Source organism: Sphaerodactylus townsendi, linkage group LG02 (assembly GCF_021028975.2).
Source record: "Sphaerodactylus townsendi isolate TG3544 linkage group LG02, MPM_Stown_v2.3, whole genome shotgun sequence".
NCBI classification, from domain to species: Eukaryota; Metazoa; Chordata; class Lepidosauria; order Squamata; family Sphaerodactylidae; genus Sphaerodactylus; species Sphaerodactylus townsendi.
Window position 1 is genome coordinate 178,919,874 of NC_059426.1, and position 22,167 is coordinate 178,942,040.

Genomic DNA, 22,167 nt, shown 5'->3' on the forward strand with positions numbered 1-22,167 from the left:
CCATGCTGCTGACGAAAACTGATGGATTCTGGCTGGAAAGCAGTTCCCCTGAGCCTGATCTGAGTTCTTCGGAGCTCTCTCAGCCCCACCTACCTGACAGGGTGTTTGTTGTGAGGGGGGAAGGGCAAGGAGATTGTCAGCCCCTTTGAGTCTCCTAAAGGAGAGAAAGGGGGATATAAATCCAAACTCTTCTTCTTCCTTGCAGTCACCCCCAAGGGGTGGAGGGCAGCAGCAGGGGTTTCTGGTTTTGTAAGGGGCACAGTCAAAGGGGTGGGTCTGTTTAACTCTTGGCATAGGAGCCCTGCTGGGTCAGACCAGCGAAAGTCTATCTAGTCTAGCATCCCTTCTCATTCTATGGCCACCAGTTCCTTTGGAAGGTCAACAAGAGGGCAAAGAGGCCAAGGCCTTCATTAGAACATCAGAAGAGCCCTGCTGGCTCTTCGTACCTACCCTGTTTCCCCGAATATAAGACATCCCCAGAAAATAAGACATAGTAGAGGTTTTGCTGAAGTGCGAAATATAAGGCATCCCCCGAAAGTAAGACGTAGCAAAGTTTTTGTTTGGAAGCATGCCCGACGAACAGAACACAGAAAAATAAGACATCCCTGAAAATAAGACATAGCGCATCTTTGGGAGCAAAAATTAATATAAGACACTGTCTTATTTTTGGGGAAACACTGTAGTTCAGCATTCTGTCTCACATAAGGGCCAACCAGTTCCCCTGGAGGTCCAACAACAAGGCATAGAGACTGAGGCCTTCATTAGAGCATCAGAAGAGCCCTGCTGGATCAGACCATTGAAGTTCCATCTAGTTCAGCATTCTGTCTCAGTGTCAGGAAGGTGCTTATCTAAGTGAAAGGAGCACATTATTGAATTCTTGTAACTTGCCATATATAACCAGCCAATGCCTCTTTTGATACGGTATATGTAACCAGCCTGCTGTATGTTTCCACTACTATTTGTGCATTCTTTCCTTGACTTGTGCTTTATGGCTTTGCATGCTTTGTAGTAAACTAGGCTCCCCTGTATCGCCTGTCCCATGAGAAAAGAGTTACAACCGTTATCTTGTGGGCAGGAGACCAGGTGGCTCCTTTGCTATCTGCTGCTGGCCTTGGGGCAGTCTCGGTTCCAGAGTCTGCCTCTGGGAAGTTGGAAGGGGGGGGATTCTGGGGGGGGGGGATATGTCGGGCTGTAGATGCCAGCTTTGTTAGAACTGGCTTTATCAAGTATGGTACTTGAATAGCTCATCAATTAATGGTGCTGATTAATACTCCAGAGTCCGTTTATTGGCTTAAGGTTCAGGGGCCAACCACTTCATCTGGAAGGCTAGCAACAGGGCATAGAGGTGAGGCCTTAAGAAGAGAACATCAGAAGAGCTCTGCTGGATCAGTCTGATGGTCCATCTAGTCCAGCATCCTAATACAGTGGCCAATCATGCAGGGGACAGCTACTTCATCTGGATGTCCAACAACAGGATATACAGGCCTAGGCCTTCATAAGAATATTGGAAGAGCCCTGTTGAACCAGACAAGGGGCCAACCATTTCCTCTGGATGGTGCCTCCTGGCACTGAGATCCAGAGATTAGCTGCCTCTGGATGTGGAGATACCCTTTAGTCATCAGGGATAGTAGCCACTGATAGTCTTGTCTTCAATTAATCTTTTTAATCCCTTTATAAAGTTGTCTGTACCTGTGGCTGTTATTTCCTCCGGCAGTGAAGTCCATATTTTATTCACTCATTTTACAAACAAGTAATTCTTTTGTCAGTCCTGACTCTACAAAGATTGCAGCCAGACCTACACGTCTGAAGACAGAAAAGAGAACAAGCCATGTAATAATAATAATAATATAAAAAACTTAAGGCCCATTATGATGACAGAATGCAGTGTATTCTGGAGTTCTGCAAAACTCCTCATTTGTCTGGATGGACATTACAAACAACAGCAAAAGTGATAGCAAGGAGTATGAAAAACAAATAAATTGTTGCAGGCCATGTTAAGAGTTCCAGAAGGCTATTTGGTAAAACTGTATGTTGAGAATAAAAGGAACTTAAATATTCCTGTAGGTAGAGAAAGGTACGAATTAAACAGCCAATGAAAGTGTTGCTGCTATGCTAATTAAACTGTATAGAAGCAGTTGTAACCCAACAGTGCCTGCAACCAGACAGTGCGCTCGATCAAGAGAAGCGGCATTAAAAAAATCCAAGCGGCGGACCCCGCGTTAGTGGGACAACACCAGGAAGAAGAAGAAACAGCTGAACGCCATCTTGAACGCTTCTCGCCTGAAAGAAGCCCCGCCTCCATCTTGAACTCTTCGAGCCTGAAAGAAGCCCCGCCTCCATCTTGAACTCTTCGAGCCTGAAAGAAGCCCCGCCTCCATCTTGAACGCTTCTCGCCTGAAAGAAGCCCCGCCTCCATCTTGAACGCTTCGCGCCTAAAAGAAGCCCCGCCTCCATCTTGAACTCTTCGAGCCTGAAAGAAGCCCCGCCTCCGCTGCGCCCCGCCTCCATCTTGAACTCTTCGAGCCTGAAAGAAGCCCCGCCTCCATCTTGAACTCTTCGAGCCTGAAAGAAGCCCCGCCTCCGCTGCGCCCCGCCTCCATCTTGAACGCTTCTCGCCTGAAAGAAGCCCCGCCTCCATCTTGAACTCTTCGAGCCTGAAAGAAGCCCCGCCTCCATCTTGAACGCTTCGCGCCTAAAAGAAGCCCCGCCTCCATCTTGAACGCTTCTCGCCTGAAAGAAGCCCCGCCTTCGCCTCAGCCTCGCCCCCATCTTGAACGCTTCGCGCGCAAAAGTAGCCCCGCCCACGCCTCTCCTCGTCCCGCCCCCAAGAAGCCCCGCCCTCGCCTCGGGGGCGGGGCGAGGGGCGGCGCAGGCGGGGCTACTTTTGCGCGCGAAGCGTTCAAGATGGAGGCGGAGAAGCTGCGGGGGAAAGTGAGCGGCGCCTTCAAGATGCACGGGCTGCTGCTCCGCGCGTGAGTGAGGGGGGGCGGGTCCTGGAGAGTGGGCGGGGGTCTCGGCCTGGCTTGCCCACGGCCGCGGCGGGAAATAGGCCAAAGCTGCGGTTGCCAACCTGCAGGTGGGGCCTGGAGATCTTCCGAGATGACGACTGGTCTCCAGGCGACAGTGATGGAGGAAATGCCGCCCCCCTCAAACCTCCAGGAATTCCCCCAGCATGAAGGTGGCAACCCTGGCTCATACAAATGCTTGCCTTTTGAGGCCGTTGTGAGATCTCCACTGAGAACCCGTCTGCACAGTCACAAACTACGAGGAACGCTTTCAAGTTGCGCAGTGGTCTCGAACCCATGACGTTTCGATGGGGTTCAGTGGAGCCTTGCTGATTTGGCTAAGAGCCCAGCAGTCCTATTGGATGGGCATTGCTGCTGGAGAAGCAAGTTAATGCAGCTGCAAAAGAGCACTTCCTTCAAATGCAGCTTAGTCTGCACGATTTGGCCACCTGGACCTGTGCCTTGGTAGCACTGAAACTAGAATGCGATAATGCACTCTGCATAGGCCTCTCCTTGAAGCCTGTTGTATTGCTACTGTGATGTTGTTAATCTGTTGATTCAATGTATGTGTTGCTTTATTTTTAAAGTACTAGATATTGTATGGATTTAGCTGTATCTTATTGTTAATGCTGCTGTTTAGGTCTTAGAAGTTGCATAGCCTGTAATATCCAGTTGCCATCTGAGGTTATTTAGTTATATGTATTTTACTACTGTTATGGTGTATCTTTGTTGTATTGCTGAAATGTATTGCTTATTGTGGTGTTAGCCACTCTGAGCCCCTCGGGGATAGGGCGGGGTACAAATATATGAAATGAAATGACATGAAAGCCAATTCAGAGACTTCCCTTCAGCAATTTTGTTTATTTATTTTATTACATTTTTATCCCACTCTTTCCCAGAGGGCTCAATTGCAGGCATTGTGTATCACACTTTATGGCCTTGCTACACCATATCTTCAGGGGCTGCCTCTCCCCCTGTGCCCCATCCTGACAGCTTGTTCATCTGAGCAGGGTCTTCTGCAGCTGCCAGCTTGCAAACGGACAAAATTCACGGCCGCCTGTATCCGTGCATTGTCTGTAATGGCTCCCGCTTTAGGGAATGACCTGCCGAAAGAGGTCAGGAAGGATCCCTGTCTCCTGGCACTTTGCAAACTGTGCAAAACTGAATTATTCTGGAGGGTGCTTTTACAAAGGGGGAATAGGATGCTGCCTTGTGGAACCCCCCGGATAGATCTCACACTGCCGCCAGTTGGTCTTTGACAGTAACCCTTTGAGTCAAATCTGTGAGAAAATATTTAAGCCGGTCTAAAGTACAAACCCACTTCTGTCTCCAAGTGTCTCAACAAGATGATGTGGTCTGTAGTACCAAAGTCTGCCAGTAAGGGCAACAAAGAGGCATAACCTTTGTTTACATTCAGTGATGCGGCTGGCCTCCACCCGGGCCAGGACCTTTACAGCCCTGGCCCCTGCCTGGTGGAACACTCTTCCTCCAGCTGTCCGGGCCCTGCGGGATCTTGGTGAATTCCGCAGGGCCTGCAAGACGGAGTTGTTCCACCGGGCTTTTGGACCATCCAGCCGCTGATAAGCGCCCCCTTTTATTCTAGTTAGGGTCCATTATCATCTATGGGACCCATCCTTTCTTCTCCACTCTTGGGAGGGTTTAATGAGGACTATTGTGGGCATTGTTCATATGTTATTTGCTGCATTTTAATTTAAATTATTAACAGCTTATTATGTATTTGTAATTTTATGTTGTTCACCGTCCAGAGCCCTTTTGGGGGTAGGGCGGTATATAAGACTAAATAAATAAATTCAGATGCAGGTCATCAGCCACCGGAGTTGTGTCTGTTCCATATTCAGGCCTGAAGCCAGATTTATGTATTTATTTATTTATAATTACATTTGTATACCCCCCAGATTAAAAAGGAGTCCAGAGCAGATGTGTTATCCAAGAAGACCTGGAATTGGCCAGCTACTATTCTGTCAGTCACTGCGCCAAGAAAGTAGAGATCAGAGAATGGGAGATAATTGGCCACAGCATTGTTCTTTAGGGTGTTTTTTTAAGGCAGTGGATAGATAGCTGCCTCTTTGAGTGACTGAGGAAAGATGTCCTAAGGTAGTGATTCATTTACAGTGGTCACCAAAGACTCATTAATGTGGTCCTGACATACAGGATGGGCAAGGGTCCAGTGTACATGTAATGGTTTTCACAGATCCTAGGATCCTGTCAACATTCAACAAAGTAATTGGGTCAAAATTCATAAACAGACTGGATCAGTGGTTCACAACCTTCCTAGTGCCGCAATCCTTTAACACAGTTCCTCATGTTGTGGTGACCCCCAACCATAAAATTGGTATATTGTGTGTGTGTGTGTGTGTGTGTGTGTATACACTATATACACACACTATATATATACACACACTATATATATACACACACACTATATATATACACACACACACACTATATATATACACTATCTATACACACACACATACACACACACAATATATATACAGTATATATACACTGTATATATATAGTGTGTGTGTATATGTATATGTGTGTGTGTGTATATATGTATGTAAATATATGTATATGTGTATACACACACACACACACACACATATATAAAACAGACCGTTTTCTGATGGTCTTAGGTGACCCCTGTGAAAGGGTCATTCGACCCCCAAAGGTTGAGAACCGCTGGACTAGATGATGTATTATACATTGCTTCTGACTGGCTTATGTTACAACCAGTATCCATGGACCCAAATTCATTTACAATATTTTATCAACAACAAGATTTGACAAAAGTAGCATAACTAATTGTTCCTGAGTCAATAAAGGCTCAGATTTAGGAGTCAGCAGATTAGCTACTGGGGATGTTTAGTCTGGAGAAGCGAAGGTTAAGGGGGAACACGGTAGCCATGTTTAAATTCTTGAAGGGATGTCATGTCGAAGAGGGAGCAAGCTTGTTTTCCGCTGCCTCAGAGACTAGGACATGGAGTAATGGATTCGAGGGGCAGGAAAATAGATTCTGACTGTCAGGGCTGTTTGACTGTGGAATTTACTGCCTCGGAGAGTTGTGGAGTCTTCTTTGGAGTCTCCTTCTTTGGAGGTTTTTAGAGGCTGGATGAACATATGTTGGGAGTGCTTTGATTGTGTGTTCCTGCTTGGCTTGGGGTTGGACTTGATGGCCCTTGGGGTCTCTTCCAACTATGATTCTACTGTGACCAAGTGAAATCTCTAGAGTTTGCCTCTGAATACCAGGCTGTGGGAGAGCCTTCAGGGCAAACCTAATGAGTTTCTTTCTTTTTTTTAATTATAGTTTTATTAAGGTTAAAATAATTACATATTGTATAAACGTATTACAGTAAATAGCAATAAAAAGAAAGAAAAAGAAAATAAGAATCTTAATATCTAACATCTCTCCTACAATCCAACACAATTCCTAGCTAAGTTTATACAAAATGATTCTTATCTCATTAAACTAAAATGACTTCACAAGTGAACTCTGTTGACTTTATCTTCGTCCAGTACGTTGCTGTTATCTGTCATTCTAAATTTTAAAAAGAAAAGAAAAATCATATACTTATAGCTTCTATCTCTGAAAAAAGGGGATAACATACTCAATTATCCTATATATATCTTCCTATCTTAATTTACTGTAGTTTTCACATATAATCTATTTCTAGAGCAGGGGTACCCAATGTAATGCCGGCTGATTGGAATCGTAGTCCACTATGGGACTCACCAGCACCTTTTTTGCTACCTGTCAAATGTTTATAGAAAGAGGGTGGGGCTCCTGCCCAGCAGGGCTTCTGATTGGCCACTGGAGATCTGATTGACTGTGCAGATTAAAATGACATTTTTTTCAGTAGCAGCTGCCACTACTGTGTTGGTTTAATTCTCTCACCCTTCTTTCCTGGCGTCTGTTTAAAAATTACTCCTCGGGCTTTCTCTTGCTCTCTGTGTAGCTCTGCTTCCTGTGGTGGCCATTTTGTGGCTATGGCCACCCCACTGTGTCCGAATTCCAGCAGTGCTGACTGACTCCAGAAGGTCGGGAGCCCCTGTTCTAGAGTGGTCACTAAATGAATATTGGATTGGGGAGACCTCTGGCTTGATTCAGCTGGGGAAGTTTATACACACATCTATTTGTCCAACCTATGGCCCTCCAGATGTTCATGGACTACGATTCCCATCAGCCCCTGCCAGCATTCTGGTAGGGGCTGATGGGAATCGTAGTCCATAAACATCTGGAGGGCCATAGGTTGGACACCTCTAGTGAAGACACAGCTTAAACGTAAAGTAAAGTTAAAAAGTCTTGGGTAACTTTTTTCTTTCTCTCTCCACTTTAATTAGTGAGGCGACTAAATATCTCACAGAAGCTCTTCAAGCTGTTAGTGAAGCGGAGCTTGAAGATATGATAGAAAATATAATCGATGCTGTTGAAAAACAACCTTGTAAGTAGATTCTTCATTTTCTACGATGCTCTGAGGAGTAAAAGAAAACGAAAAATGCACGTTTTGGGTTTGCATTTGTGTATTGCTTTGCTGTGTGTTGGCAATAGGGAGTTGTTAACACTTCTATTGATTGTATGTTTTGGGAAAAGAACAAGGGAGAAATTTAGCAAACTGTTGTTTGTGGAGAGATTTTGTAGTTTCTCTTTTTCTTCAAAATGCCACTCTAGGGACAGGAACCATTCTGGATCTGCTGTTTGAAAAATGAATTATGCTATGTATGGGCTGGATAGTTTTGTATCGAAATAGCTGTTGAGTCTCTTTCTGTGCTGTTTTACAACAGTCATGGTACTAAATGACTTATTTATTTCATTTACACCCTGCTGTTCTCCCCAGTGGGGACCAAAAGTGACTTCCATCATTCTCCTCTCCTCCATTTTATCCTCACATCAACCCTGTGAGTATTTGGACGTGAGATCACCAAGGAATGCCAGGGGCATGATGCAGAGGCAGGCTGGGGCAAACCACCTCCCAACACCTCTTGTCTTGAAAACCCTGTGGGGCTGCCATAACTTGATGCCAAGAAAAGAAAGCGAAAAAATTGCTCAGTCCTCTCAGCAAAAATTTTGAGGAAGTGGGGGGGGGGGGAATGGAGAGAGAGATGGTGTGTGTGTGTGTGTGGTGTACACATCGCAGGATCCCAGGTGCTGTCAGCACATCAGGAATCTGTGCAAGGAGCATGCTCTATGCCTGCGTTCACACACTTGCCGGTCCACTTCTTCACGCAACGTGTGATTGGTGTTTGGAATCTGCTGCCACGGGAGGTGGTGATGGCCACTCACCTGGATAGCTTTAAAAAAGGCTTGGACAGATTTATGGAGGAGAAGTCGATCTATGGCTACCAATCTTGATCCTCTTTGATCTCAGATTGCAAATGCCTTAACAGTCCAGGTGCTCGGGAGCAACAACCGCAGAAGGCCGTTGCTTTCACATCCTGCATGTGAGCTCCCAAAGGCACCTGGTGGGCCACTGCAAGTAGCAGAGAGCTGGACTAGATGGACTCTGGTCTGATCCAGCTGGCTTGTTCTTATGTTTTCATTTAAAGTCTGTGCTTCCCCTCCCTAAAAGTTTTATAGTTCCACAGTGATGTGTTTTTTTGAAGTTAAGTGATTGAATGTACTCTTTCTGCTTTTTCCCATTCGAGATGGCTGCTGATTTAATTCTGTGAAACGTTCTTTTTCAGTGTCGTGTAACATGATTGAAAGGCCCACGGTGGAAGCGGCGGTGCAGGAATGCAGCCAGTCCCTGGATGAAACCATGTACGTTGGCACATGCTCATGCTGGGGAGTGAACAAAGCGTCGGGGGCATCATTGCAATCTGATCCTGCTAATTGCCCTGTTGCTGTGCTTCCCAGTTGATGTTTCAGATTTTAAAACTCAATTAACATTTTTCCCCTTCCTTTAGAGAATAGACCTCTTGCGGAGGTTGTTAATTTTGTTCTCGCATTAAAGTGGCTTGCCTAGGAATCTGCATATCTTAGCATGGGGAATATTAGCTAATGCTGTTTGAAAGGAACTTTTAAAACCTGTTTTTAATCAGAAACTCTGTGTGACTAAATGCTGCCTTTCCTTTTCCCTGCTGTCCTTTTTTCCCCCATTGGCAATAATGCTACTTTTTTCTTCCCGATTTTTACAAGTTATCTTTAAATGGGGGCGGGGGGGGGGGGGGGGGCAGAACAACTTCTGCTAGGGGCGTTTTCTTTGTACCTGGGCAGAAAAGGGTTTGTGTTTCTTGCAGATTAAAGCCAATTAATAAGATAGGCATAGCATGTGTTTATTTAAAAATATATATCCTGTCTTTCCTTTTGGTGGTGAGTTGTGATTCCATCTGGATTTTTACTCCCCTCCCCATTTCCCCCCCAATTTTTCTGTTGTTTTTTGAAAAATTGCTCTGGGTGGCCGAAGTTGTGTAGATTTTTTTGATTAATGAGATGGGACCAAGTTGGTAATTGCTTATTAATTAATTAGTTAATTAATTAATTAATTAATTAATTAATTATGAGATTTATAAGCCGCCTCACCCCCGAAGGGCTCGAGGCGGCTCACAGAATAGCTGCACATTCAACACAATCAACAAAACATATCAAATACAGGAGTGCAGCTTAATTCATTAAAACTTAAAACTATAAAACTTAATAACAGTTTCAATTACATACCAGTTAAGATATCAAGCGCCCGATCTACAGGCCATCGGAGGGAGGGGATAGGTTGGCCCAAGATGGAAACCAGGGCCCGGCCAGATGGAAGCCAGCAGCCCAGTAAAGACAACCGCTGCCAGTCTCTGTGCTGTCTGTGGAATAGCTCAGTCTTGCAGGCTCCCGCGGAACTCCCCTGCTGGCCTCCGCAGGGCCCGGACAGCTGGAGGTAGAGCATTCCACCAGGCAGGGGCCAGGGCTGTAAAGGCCCTGGCCCGGGTCGAGGCCAGCTGCACCATCGCAGGGCCAGGGATCTCCAGTAGCTCTGCCGCTGCCGAACGCAGCGGCCTATTTGGGACATATGGGGTGATGCGGTCCCGTAGGTATGAGGGCCCCATGCCGCGTAAGGCCTTAAAGGTCATCACCAACACCTTGAAAACGATCCGGAACTCCACTGGGAGCCAGTGCAGGCAGCTGCAGCACAGGGGTGATGTGGACCTGAATAACCACCACATCGTCAGTGGCGGCCTGCCGCATTCTGGACCAGCTTCAACTTCCGGATCAGTCGCAAGGGAAGGCCCGCGTAGAGTGAGTTACAGTAATCCAACCTCGAGGTGACCGTCGCATGGATCACAGTGGCCAGGTCGGACTGGGAGAGATAGGGAGAGATTATATACTATAAATGAGATGATGATACAATAGCTCAATGATGCAAAAGGTGAACTGAACAGGATGGCTCAGTTTTTCCTGGAACACTGAAGCGCAAAGTGTTTGAGTTGTTTTAGATTTAGAAGATGTTTTCAAAGGTGCTCTTTTTCCCCTTCCAGAGACCACATTTTCAACATCATTGGGGCTTTTGACATCCCACACTACATTTACAATTCTGAAAGAAAGAAGTTTCTCCCGTAAGTTCCTGCTATATGTTTTGTTTTTATCCCACTGTTCCTTTAAGGTACTCAAAAGGGGCATTAACTGTTTTATCGCTCTCTAATTTATTCTTGCAGAAACCTTGTGAGGAAGGGTTTTGTTAAGAGGGTGTGATTGACCCTTTGGCTCATTCCGCACACGCAGAGTAATGCACTTTCACACTGCTTTCAGTGCTCTTTGAAGCTGTGCGGAATAGCAAAATCCACTTGCAAACAGTTGTGAAAGTGGTTTGAAAACGCATTATTTTGCGTGTGCGGAAGGGGCCTTTGTTTCTGAACTTCACTGCTGAACTGGAATTTGAACCCGGGTCTGCCTACCCAGTCCTTGTTTGGCACTCTGAACACTACAATACTTTTAAAATATCCCAGCCCAGGCATAGTCTGTAGCGTAAAAATATGGCTATGTTCTTGACCTACAGTTATATTATTGCCCTAACTATTCTTGACCCAAGAGTCCCTAACCATTCTGAACCTTCATACACCACATTTAGTCACACAGCATTGCTACTGGATGGTGACTGCAAATGCAAAATGGCTGTCCAAGATGCAAGGCAAGCTTCTTTTCTGCTGCCTCAGAGACTAGGACACGGAGTAATGGATTCAAGGTGCAGTAAAAGAGATTCCACCTAAGCATTAGGAAGTACTTCCTGACCGTCAGGGCTGTTCAACAGTGGAATTCACTGCCTCGGAGAGTGTTGGAGTCTCCTTCTTTGGAGGTTTTTGAATAGAGGCTGGATGAACATATGTTGGGAGTGCTTTGATCGTCTGTCCCTGCATGGCAGGAGGTCGAACTTGATGGCCCTTGTGGTCTCTTCCAACTCTATGATTCTATGATTCAAATTTAACTCTTCAGTGTAACTCTTCGCTTCAGGGGTATCTCCAGAGGTGGGATCCAGCAGGTTCTCACAGGTTCCCGAGAGTAGGTTACTACTTATTTGTGTGTGCTGAGAGGGGGTTACTAATTGGTGAATTTGCCACGTGATTTTTGCCTTAGTTACGCCCCTCCTCTCAGCAGTAGCGCTCAGAACTTGAAGCAGTCTAGCAGGAGGTGCACCGGCGTGCGTGGCAGCCTGCGCCTGCGTGCATTCGTTTCCTGCCCAAGGACCGGCGCAGCAGCTGCGTCCTTGCCACAGCCCCGCCCAGAAATGCCCCGCCCCCGGAATGCCCATCCCCATCCCCGTCGTGCCCAGCCCAGCCCCATTGGCGCTACACCACAGTTTGAATCCCACCACCATGGGAACCTGTTACTAAAATTTTTGGATCCCACCACTGGGTATCTCTTCAACTTTTCAGGCAGAAACTGTTTAACGGAATACCTTTTAAAGTGAGCACAGCGTTTGAAAATCTTTTCTTGCATATACGTGCTGGGGTGGCAGCTGCCGCTCAAGCAACTTTTAGAAATCTATACAATTAATCAGATCTCCAGAGGTCAGAAGCTGTGTTAGGCAAAAGCCCCACCCAGCCCTGCTCACTTTCCAAAAAGTCTTGGGGGGTGGTTCCCTGCCAGCATGGGCTGATGGGAATTGTAGTCCATGAACATCTGGAGAGTCGCAGGTTACAGACCCCTGGGCCCTCAGACCAAGACTTTCTAGACCCATATTTTAGCAAAGATTGGTTTGAATCCTGTGAACGATTTCTGTGCATACTGGATAGAAGTGTGCCCCACGACAAAGACTTCTTCCTCTATCATTTCCATTTGTGCAATGATCCGTTGTACAAGAGCAGTCTATAAAATTATGCAGGGGGTAGAAAATGTTGACAGAGAGAAATTTTTCTCTCTTTCTCGCAATACTAGAACCAGGGGGCATCTATTGAAAATGCTGGGGGGAAGAATTAGGACTAATAAAAGGAAACACTTCTTCACGCAACGTGTGATTGGTGTTTGGAATATGCTGCCACAGGAGGTGGTGATGGCCACTAACCTGGAGAGCTTTAAAAGGGGCTTGAACAGATTTATGGAGGAGAAATCTATCTATGGCTACCAATCTTGATCCTCCTTGATCTCAGATTGCAAATGCCTTTGCAGACCAGGTGATCAGGAGCAGCAGCAGCAGAAGGCTAATAAGCTTCTACCCCTCCTGCAGGTGGGAAGCTCCCAGTTGGGCACTGGTGGGCCACTGCGAGTGGCAGAGAGCTGGACTAGATGGACTCTGGTCTGATCCAGCTGGCTTGTTCTTATGTTGTTATGTTCTTACTTCTGAATGGGTCCATGTGCAAAAGGAAATATTAAAGGAAGAGGTCCTCTGCGGGGTGTTCTTCCATCGGGCACGCAAGGAACTTGTTCGTAGGACCCAAACCACTGTTTTCAACGATGAACGGATTTTCAATTTATACTCTGAAATTTCTTTCAGTCTCTCAATGACCGGTCACCCTATGCCAAATTTATTTGGCTCTGCCAAGGATAAAGCAGAATTATTTCGTGAACGTTACGTCATCCTGCAGCAGGTGAGAAAAGCGATAACTGTTTATATAGAACCAGGGTCCCTAACCTTTTTGAGCCTGTGGGCATCCTTGCAATCCTGACACCACGTGATGGGCGCAGCAGTACAGTGGATGGATGTATTATCGAAAAGGATGCCGCATCTTATCTTTTCTCATGCAGTGAAGATCCTCGTGCTGTGGTGACAGCTGCTACCAAAACAATGTTTTTTAAAAATCTGCACAGCTGATCAGATCTTCAGTGACCAATCGGAAGGTTTAAGCATAAGCATTGTATTGTCATTGTGCACGCACAACAAAATTTACAGCAGCATTCCTCGATGCACACAATTTCAGACTCATACCCCATCCTCACTTTCCCCTTCCTCCACCCATCCCTACACAGCCCCAAACACATCAACACGAAGCCGCGGAGTTCAGCATAGCCACAGCTCTAGAGTAGAAGCTGTCTCTAAGCCTCTTTGTCCCAGTTTTTATAGACCTGTATCGTCTGCCGGATGGTAGCAGTTCAAACAGAGAGTGTGCTGGATGAGACGGGTCTCTCGGAATATTTTGGGCTTTCTTTAGGCTTCGGGAATTGTAGAGTTCTTCCAAGGAGGGGAGAGGGCAGCCGATAATCCTCTGTGCAGTAGTGATCACCCTTTGGAGCGCCTTCCTATCTGCCACTGTGCCACTGGAGAACCATACACAGATGCAGTCGGTTGAGACACTCTCTATAGCACAGCGGTAAAAGGACACCAGGAGTTTTCCATTCAGTGGTTGTTTCCTTAACAGTCTCAGATAGTACAGTCTTTGCTGGGCCTTCTTAACCACCGCGGCAGTCTGAACGCCCCAGATCAAGTCCTCTTTAATCATGACGCCCAGAAATTTAAAAATTGTGTGTGGGGGGGGGGGAAGTGCTGCCCACATTCTAAACGTTGTGAGGCGCAGACACTTTTAGAATTTTGGATCATAGTTATTAGCAACGAATAAGAAATTCACAGCCCAATCGAGGGGGTGGGGAGGGAAAATCCCACTGTAGAGGTGGCGTGGGCTTATGCCAGCAGAAATGCCCTCCCTGGGCAAATCTGCTGGTGCCTGGCTGCTGTGGTGCCCAGCCTCGCATTGGCTCTCCCATGCCGCCCCCAGCTGTGGCATCAAGGTGGGGGCGTTCTGGGGCATTCTGGGAAGGTGGGGCTGAGCAACATGGTGTAGTGGTTAAGAGTGGGCGGGTTCCAATCTGGAGAACCGGGTTTGATTCCCCACTCCTCCATCTGAGTGGCAGAGGCTTATCTGGTGAACCAGATGCGTTTCCGCACTCCTACATTCCTGCTGGGTGACCTTGGTCCAGTCACAGTTCTCTCAGGGCTCTCAGCACCCTCCCTCCACCGTATCAAGTAGGGAGAGGAAGGGAAAGGAGCTTGTAAGCCACCTTGAGTCTCCTTACAGGAGAGAAAGGTGGGGTATAAATCCAAACTCTTCTTCCCCTATGGGTGAATTTTAGGTGAGTAAATTTTTTCATCCTCAAATAGAAATAAAGTTCCCATTTCTCATCATTTTTTTGTTTGGAGAGTCTGTATAAGAGGTTTGTTAGTTTAGCCCAGGGGTAGGGAACCTGCGGCTCTCCAGATGTTCAGGAACTACAATTCCCATCAGCCCCAGCCAGCATGGCCAATTGGTTTAGCCATTACAGCATAGTGGGGTGATGTTTTTAATTTGCCTCTTGTTTGCTGCTCTGCAGAGAACTCACAGGCATGAGCTGTTCACTCCGCCCGCCATAGGTACCCACCCAGATGAAAGTCGAAGTAAATTTCAGGTAAAAGAGACATGCTGATGTTGCACAGGAATTGTTGAAGAATGACGGTGTTGTGTTATTTTGTAAGCTGACTGGTTCAACTTCAACTGACTTTTATTAGGCATACCCACGAGAAATGAAACAAAGTACAAAACAGAGCAAGAAAAAAATCTATACAGTTCTTAAAGCAAAAATTGAAACCAGGACAAATCGCATCAGGCTGGAAACGAAGAGGTGAATGAGCTTCCCCTGTGATCTCATCTTGATCACCTCTAACCAAAATTCAGCTGTTTTTCCAGTTATCCCACTGTCACTGTTATTCATAAGAACATAAGAACTAGCCTGCTGGATCAGACCAGAGTCCATCTGCACTCTGCTACTCACAGTGTCCCACCAGGTGCCTTTCGGAGCTCACATGCAGGAGGTGAAAGCAATGGCCTTCTGCTGCTGCTCCCGCTCCCGAGCACCTGGTCTGCTAAGGCATTTGCAACCTCAGATTGAGGAGGATCAAGATTGGTAGCCAGAGATCAACTACTCCATAAATCTGTCCAAGCCCTTTTAAACCTATCCAGGTTAGTGGCCATCACCACCTCCTGTGGCAGCATATTCCAAACACCAATCACCCCCACCCCCCCCCCCCCCCACCCCCCCCCCCGCCACCGCCCCCCCCCCCCCCTCCACCCCCCCCTCCACCCACCCCCCCCCCCCCCCCCCCCCCCCCCCCCCCACCCCCCCCCCCCCCCACCCCCCCCCCCCCCCACCCCCCCCCCCCCCCACCCCCCCCCCCCCCCACCCCCCCCCCCCCCCACCCCCCCCCCCCCCCACCCCCCCCCCCCCCCACCCCCCCCCCCCCCCACCCCCCCCCCCCCCCACCCCCCCCCCCCCCCACCCCCCCCCCCCCCCACCCCCCCCCCCCCCCACCCCCCCCCCCCCCCACCCCCCCCCCCCCCCACCCCCCCCCCCCCCCACCCCCCCCCCCCCCCACCCCCCCCCCCCCCCACCCCCCCCCCCCCCCACCCCCCCCCCCCCCCACCCCCCCCCCCCCCCACCCCCCCCCCCCCCCACCCCCCCCCCCCCCCACCCCCCCCCCCCCCCACCCCCCCCCCCCCCCACCCCCCCCCCCCCCCACCCCCCCCCCCCCCCACCCCCCCCCCCCCCCACCCCCCCCCCCCCCCACCCCCCCCCCCCCCCACCCCCCCCCCCCCCCACCCCCCCCCCCCCCCACCCCCCCCCCCCCCCACCCCCCCCCCCCCCCACCCCCCCCCCCCCCCACCCCCCCCCCCCCCCACCCCCCCCCCCCCCCACCCCCCCCCCCCCCCACCCCCCCCCCCCCCCACCCCCCCCCCCCCCCACCCCCCCCCCCCCCCACCCCCCCCCCCCCCCACCCCCCCCCCCCCCCACCCCCCCCCCCCCCCACCCCCCCCCCCCCCCACCCCCCCCCCCCCCCACCCCCCCCCCCCCCCACCCCCCCCCCCCCCCACCCCCCCCCCCCCCCACCCCCCCCCCCCCCCACCCCCCCCCCCCCCCACCCCCCCCCCCCCCCACCCCCCCCCCCCCCCACCCCCCCCCCCCCCCACCCCCCCCCCCCCCCACCCCCCCCCCCCCCCACCCCCCCCCCCCCCCACCCCCCCCCCCCCCCACCCCCCCCCCCCCCCACCCCCCCCCCCCCCCACCCCCCCCCCCCCCCACCCCCCCCCCCCCCCACCCCCCCCCCCCCCCACCCCCCCCCCCCCCCACCCCCCCCCCCCCCCACCCCCCCCCCCCCCCACCCCCCCCCCCCCCCACCCCCCCCCCCCCCCACCCCCCCCCCCCCCCACCCCCCCCCCCCCCCACCCCCCCCCCCCCCCACCCCCCCCCCCCCCCACCCCCCCCCCCCCCCACCCCCCCCCCCCCCCACCCCCCCCCCCCCCCACCCCCCCCCCCCCCCACCCCCCCCCCCCCCCACCCCCCCCCCCCCCCACCCCCCCCCCCCCCCACCCCCCCCCCCCCCCACCCCCCCCCCCCCCCACCCCCCCCCCCCCCCACCCCCCCCCCCCCCCACCCCCCCCCCCCCCCACCCCCCCCCCCCCCCACCCCCCCCCCCCCCCACCCCCCCCCCCCCCCACCCCCCCCCCCCCCCACCCCCCCCCCCCCCCACCCCCCCCCCCCCCCACCCCCCCCCCCCCCCACCCCCCCCCCCCCCCACCCCCCCCCCCCCCCACCCCCCCCCCCCCCCACCCCCCCCCCCCCCCACCCCCCCCCCCCCCCACCCCCCCCCCCCCCCACCCCCCCCCCCCCCCACCCCCCCCCCCCCCCACCCCCCCCCCCCCCCACCCCCCCCCCCCCCCACCCCCCCCCCCCCCCACCCCCCCCCCCCCCCACCCCCCCCCCCCCCCACCCCCCCCCCCCCCCACCCCCCCCCCCCCCCACCCCCCCCCCCCCCCACCCCCCCCCCCCCCCACCCCCCCCCCCCCCCACCCCCCCCCCCCCCCACCCCCCCCCCCCCCCACCCCCCCCCCCCCCCACCCCCCCCCCCCCCCACCCCCCCCCCCCCCCACCCCCCCCCCCCCCCACCCCCCCCCCCCCCCACCCCCCCCCCCCCCCACCCCCCCCCCCCCCCACCCCCCCCCCCCCCCACCCCCCCCCCCCCCCACCCCCCCCCCCCCCCACCCCCCCCCCCCCCCACCCCCCCCCCCCCCCACCCCCCCCCCCCCCCACCCCCCCCCCCCCCCACCCCCCCCCCCCCCCACCCCCCCCCCCCCCCACCCCCCCCCCCCCCCACCCCCCCCCCCCCCCACCCCCCCCCCCCCCCACCCCCCCCCCCCCCCACCCCCCCCCCCCCCCACCCCCCCCCCCCCCCACCCCCCCCCCCCCCCACCCCCCCCCCCCCCCACCCCCCCCCCCCCCCACCCCCCCCCCCCCCCACCCCCCCCCCCCCCCACCCCCCCCCCCCCCCACCCCCCCCCCCCCCCACCCCCCCCCCCCCCCACCCCCCCCCCCCCCCACCCCCCCCCCCCCCCACCCCCCCCCCCCCCCACCCCCCCCCCCCCCCACCCCCCCCCCCCCCCACCCCCCCCCCCCCCCACCCCCCCCCCCCCCCACCCCCCCCCCCCCCCACCCCCCCCCCCCCCCACCCCCCCCCCCCCCCACCCCCCCCCCCCCCCACCCCCCCCCCCCCCCACCCCCCCCCCCCCCCACCCCCCCCCCCCCCCACCCCCCCCCCCCCCCACCCCCCCCCCCCCCCACCCCCCCCCCCCCCCACCCCCCCCCCCCCCCACCCCCCCCCCCCCCCACCCCCCCCCCCCCCCACCCCCCCCCCCCCCCACCCCCCCCCCCCCCCACCCCCCCCCCCCCCCACCCCCCCCCCCCCCCACCCCCCCCCCCCCCCACCCCCCCCCCCCCCCACCCCCCCCCCCCCCCACCCCCCCCCCCCCCCACCCCCCCCCCCCCCCACCCCCCCCCCCCCCCACCCCCCCCCCCCCCCACCCCCCCCCCCCCCCACCCCCCCCCCCCCCCACCCCCCCCCCCCCCCACCCCCCCCCCCCCCCACCCCCCCCCCCCCCCACCCCCCCCCCCCCCCACCCCCCCCCCCCCCCACCCCCCCCCCCCCCCACCCCCCCCCCCCCCCACCCCCCCCCCCCCCCACCCCCCCCCCCCCCCACCCCCCCCCCCCCCCACCCCCCCCCCCCCCCACCCCCCCCCCCCCCCACCCCCCCCCCCCCCCACCCCCCCCCCCCCCCACCCCCCCCCCCCCCCACCCCCCCCCCCCCCCACCCCCCCCCCCCCCCACCCCCCCCCCCCCCCACCCCCCCCCCCCCCCACCCCCCCCCCCCCCCACCCCCCCCCCCCCCCACCCCCCCCCCCCCCCACCCCCCCCCCCCCCCACCCCCCCCCCCCCCCACCCCCCCCCCCCCCCACCCCCCCCCCCCCCCACCCCCCCCCCCCCCCACCCCCCCCCCCCCCCACCCCCCCCCCCCCCCACCCCCCCCCCCCCCCACCCCCCCCCCCCCCCACCCCCCCCCCCCCCCACCCCCCCCCCCCCCCACCCCCCCCCCCCCCCACCCCCCCCCCCCCCCACCCCCCCCCCCCCCCACCCCCCCCCCCCCCCACCCCCCCCCCCCCCCACCCCCCCCCCCCCCCACCCCCCCCCCCCCCCACCCCCCCCCCCCCCCACCCCCCCCCCCCCCCACCCCCCCCCCCCCCCACCCCCCCCCCCCCCCACCCCCCCCCCCCCCCACCCCCCCCCCCCCCCACCCCCCCCCCCCCCCACCCCCCCCCCCCCCCACCCCCCCCCCCCCCCACCCCCCCCCCCCCCCACCCCCCCCCCCCCCCACCCCCCCCCCCCCCCACCCCCCCCCCCCCCCACCCCCCCCCCCCCCCACCCCCCCCCCCCCCCACCCCCCCCCCCCCCCACCCCCCCCCCCCCCCACCCCCCCCCCCCCCCACCCCCCCCCCCCCCCACCCCCCCCCCCCCCCACCCCCCCCCCCCCCCACCCCCCCCCCCCCCCACCCCCCCCCCCCCCCACCCCCCCCCCCCCCCACCCCCCCCCCCCCCCACCCCCCCCCCCCCCCACCCCCCCCCCCCCCCACCCCCCCCCCCCCCCACCCCCCCCCCCCCCCACCCCCCCCCCCCCCCACCCCCCCCCCCCCCCACCCCCCCCCCCCCCCACCCCCCCCCCCCCCCACCCCCCCCCCCCCCCACCCCCCCCCCCCCCCACCCCCCCCCCCCCCCACCCCCCCCCCCCCCCACCCCCCCCCCCCCCCACCCCCCCCCCCCCCCACCCCCCCCCCCCCCCACCCCCCCCCCCCCCCACCCCCCCCCCCCCCCACCCCCCCCCCCCCCCACCCCCCCCCCCCCCCACCCCCCCCCCCCCCCACCCCCCCCCCCCCCCACCCCCCCCCCCCCCCACCCCCCCCCCCCCCCACCCCCCCCCCCCCCCACCCCCCCCCCCCCCCACCCCCCCCCCCCCCCACCCCCCCCCCCCCCCACCCCCCCCCCCCCCCACCCCCCCCCCCCCCCACCCCCCCCCCCCCCCACCCCCCCCCCCCCCCACCCCCCCCCCCCCCCACCCCCCCCCCCCCCCACCCCCCCCCCCCCCCACCCCCCCCCCCCCCCACCCCCCCCCCCCCCCACCCCCCCCCCCCCCCACCCCCCCCCCCCCCCACCCCCCCCCCCCCCCACCCCCCCCCCCCCCCACCCCCCCCCCCCCCCACCCCCCCCCCCCCCCACCCCCCCCCCCCCCCACCCCCCCCCCCCCCCACCCCCCCCCCCCCCCACCCCCCCCCCCCCCCACCCCCCCCCCCCCCCACCCCCCCCCCCCCCCACCCCCCCCCCCCCCCACCCCCCCCCCCCCCCACCCCCCCCCCCCCCCACCCCCCCCCCCCCCCACCCCCCCCCCCCCCCACCCCCCCCCCCCCCCACCCCCCCCCCCCCCCACCCCCCCCCCCCCCCACCCCCCCCCCCCCCCACCCCCCCCCCCCCCCACCCCCCCCCCCCCCCACCCCCCCCCCCCCCCACCCCCCCCCCCCCCCACCCCCCCCCCCCCCCACCCCCCCCCCCCCCCACCCCCCCCCCCCCCCACCCCCCCCCCCCCCCACCCCCCCCCCCCCCCACCCCCCCCCCCCCCCACCCCCCCCCCCCCCCACCCCCCCCCCCCCCCACCCCCCCCCCCCCCCACCCCCCCCCCCCCCCACCCCCCCCCCCCCCCACCCCCCCCCCCCCCCACCCCCCCCCCCCCCCACCCCCCCCCCCCCCCACCCCCCCCCCCCCCCACCCCCCCCCCCCCCCACCCCCCCCCCCCCCCACCCCCCCCCCCCCCCACCCCCCCCCCCCCCCACCCCCCCCCCCCCCCACCCCCCCCCCCCCCCACCCCCCCCCCCCCCCACCCCCCCCCCCCCCCACCCCCCCCCCCCCCCACCCCCCCCCCCCCCCACCCCCCCCCCCCCCCACCCCCCCCCCCCCCCACCCCCCCCCCCCCCCACCCCCCCCCCCCCCCACCCCCCCCCCCCCCCACCCCCCCCCCCCCCCACCCCCCCCCCCCCCCACCCCCCCCCCCCCCCACCCCCCCCCCCCCCCACCCCCCCCCCCCCCCACCCCCCCCCCCCCCCACCCCCCCCCCCCCCCACCCCCCCCCCCCCCCACCCCCCCCCCCCCCCACCCCCCCCCCCCCCCACCCCCCCCCCCCCCCACCCCCCCCCCCCCCCACCCCCCCCCCCCCCCACCCCCCCCCCCCCCCACCCCCCCCCCCCCCCACCCCCCCCCCCCCCCACCCCCCCCCCCCCCCACCCCCCCCCCCCCCCACCCCCCCCCCCCCCCACCCCCCCCCCCCCCCACCCCCCCCCCCCCCCACCCCCCCCCCCCCCCACCCCCCCCCCCCCCCACCCCCCCCCCCCCCCACCCCCCCCCCCCCCCACCCCCCCCCCCCCCCACCCCCCCCCCCCCCCACCCCCCCCCCCCCCCACCCCCCCCCCCCCCCACCCCCCCCCCCCCCCACCCCCCCCCCCCCCCACCCCCCCCCCCCCCCACCCCCCCCCCCCCCCACCCCCCCCCCCCCCCACCCCCCCCCCCCCCCACCCCCCCCCCCCCCCACCCCCCCCCCCCCCCACCCCCCCCCCCCCCCACCCCCCCCCCCCCCCACCCCCCCCCCCCCCCACCCCCCCCCCCCCCCACCCCCCCCCCCCCCCACCCCCCCCCCCCCCCACCCCCCCCCCCCCCCACCCCCCCCCCCCCCCACCCCCCCCCCCCCCCACCCCCCCCCCCCCCCACCCCCCCCCCCCCCCACCCCCCCCCCCCCCCACCCCCCCCCCCCCCCACCCCCCCCCCCCCCCACCCCCCCCCCCCCCCACCCCCCCCCCCCCCCACCCCCCCCCCCCCCCACCCCCCCCCCCCCCCACCCCCCCCCCCCCCCACCCCCCCCCCCCCCCACCCCCCCCCCCCCCCACCCCCCCCCCCCCCCACCCCCCCCCCCCCCCACCCCCCCCCCCCCCCACCCCCCCCCCCCCCCACCCCCCCCCCCCCCCACCCCCCCCCCCCCCCACCCCCCCCCCCCCCCACCCCCCCCCCCCCCCACCCCCCCCCCCCCCCACCCCCCCCCCCCCCCACCCCCCCCCCCCCCCACCCCCCCCCCCCCCCACCCCCCCCCCCCCCCACCCCCCCCCCCCCCCACCCCCCCCCCCCCCCACCCCCCCCCCCCCCCACCCCCCCCCCCCCCCACCCCCCCCCCCCCCCACCCCCCCCCCCCCCCACCCCCCCCCCCCCCCACCCCCCCCCCCCCCCACCCCCCCCCCCCCCCACCCCCCCCCCCCCCCACCCCCCCCCCCCCCCACCCCCCCCCCCCCCCACCCCCCCCCCCCCCCACCCCCCCCCCCCCCCACCCCCCCCCCCCC

The 22,167-nt window shown here is 60.8% G+C and overlaps 1 protein-coding gene across 1 annotated transcript in view; it reads left to right on the forward strand.

Annotated features, from left to right (window-relative positions):
* Window positions 1–2,884: 2,884 nt before the first annotated feature.
* The window catches only part of POLE2 (DNA polymerase epsilon 2, accessory subunit), a 41,390-nt gene continuing 22,107 nt past the window's right edge, over window positions 2,885–22,167 (forward strand). Inside the window, exons 1-6 of the mRNA XM_048484693.1 lie at window positions 2,885–2,972; window positions 7,371–7,471; window positions 8,712–8,787; window positions 10,491–10,568; window positions 12,941–13,034; window positions 14,749–14,823. Coding sequence (XP_048340650.1) covers window positions 2,905–2,972; window positions 7,371–7,471; window positions 8,712–8,787; window positions 10,491–10,568; window positions 12,941–13,034; window positions 14,749–14,823 — 492 coding nt within the window. The 5' untranslated portion in view covers window positions 2,885–2,904. The remainder of the gene's footprint in view (window positions 2,973–7,370; window positions 7,472–8,711; window positions 8,788–10,490; window positions 10,569–12,940; window positions 13,035–14,748; window positions 14,824–22,167) is intronic.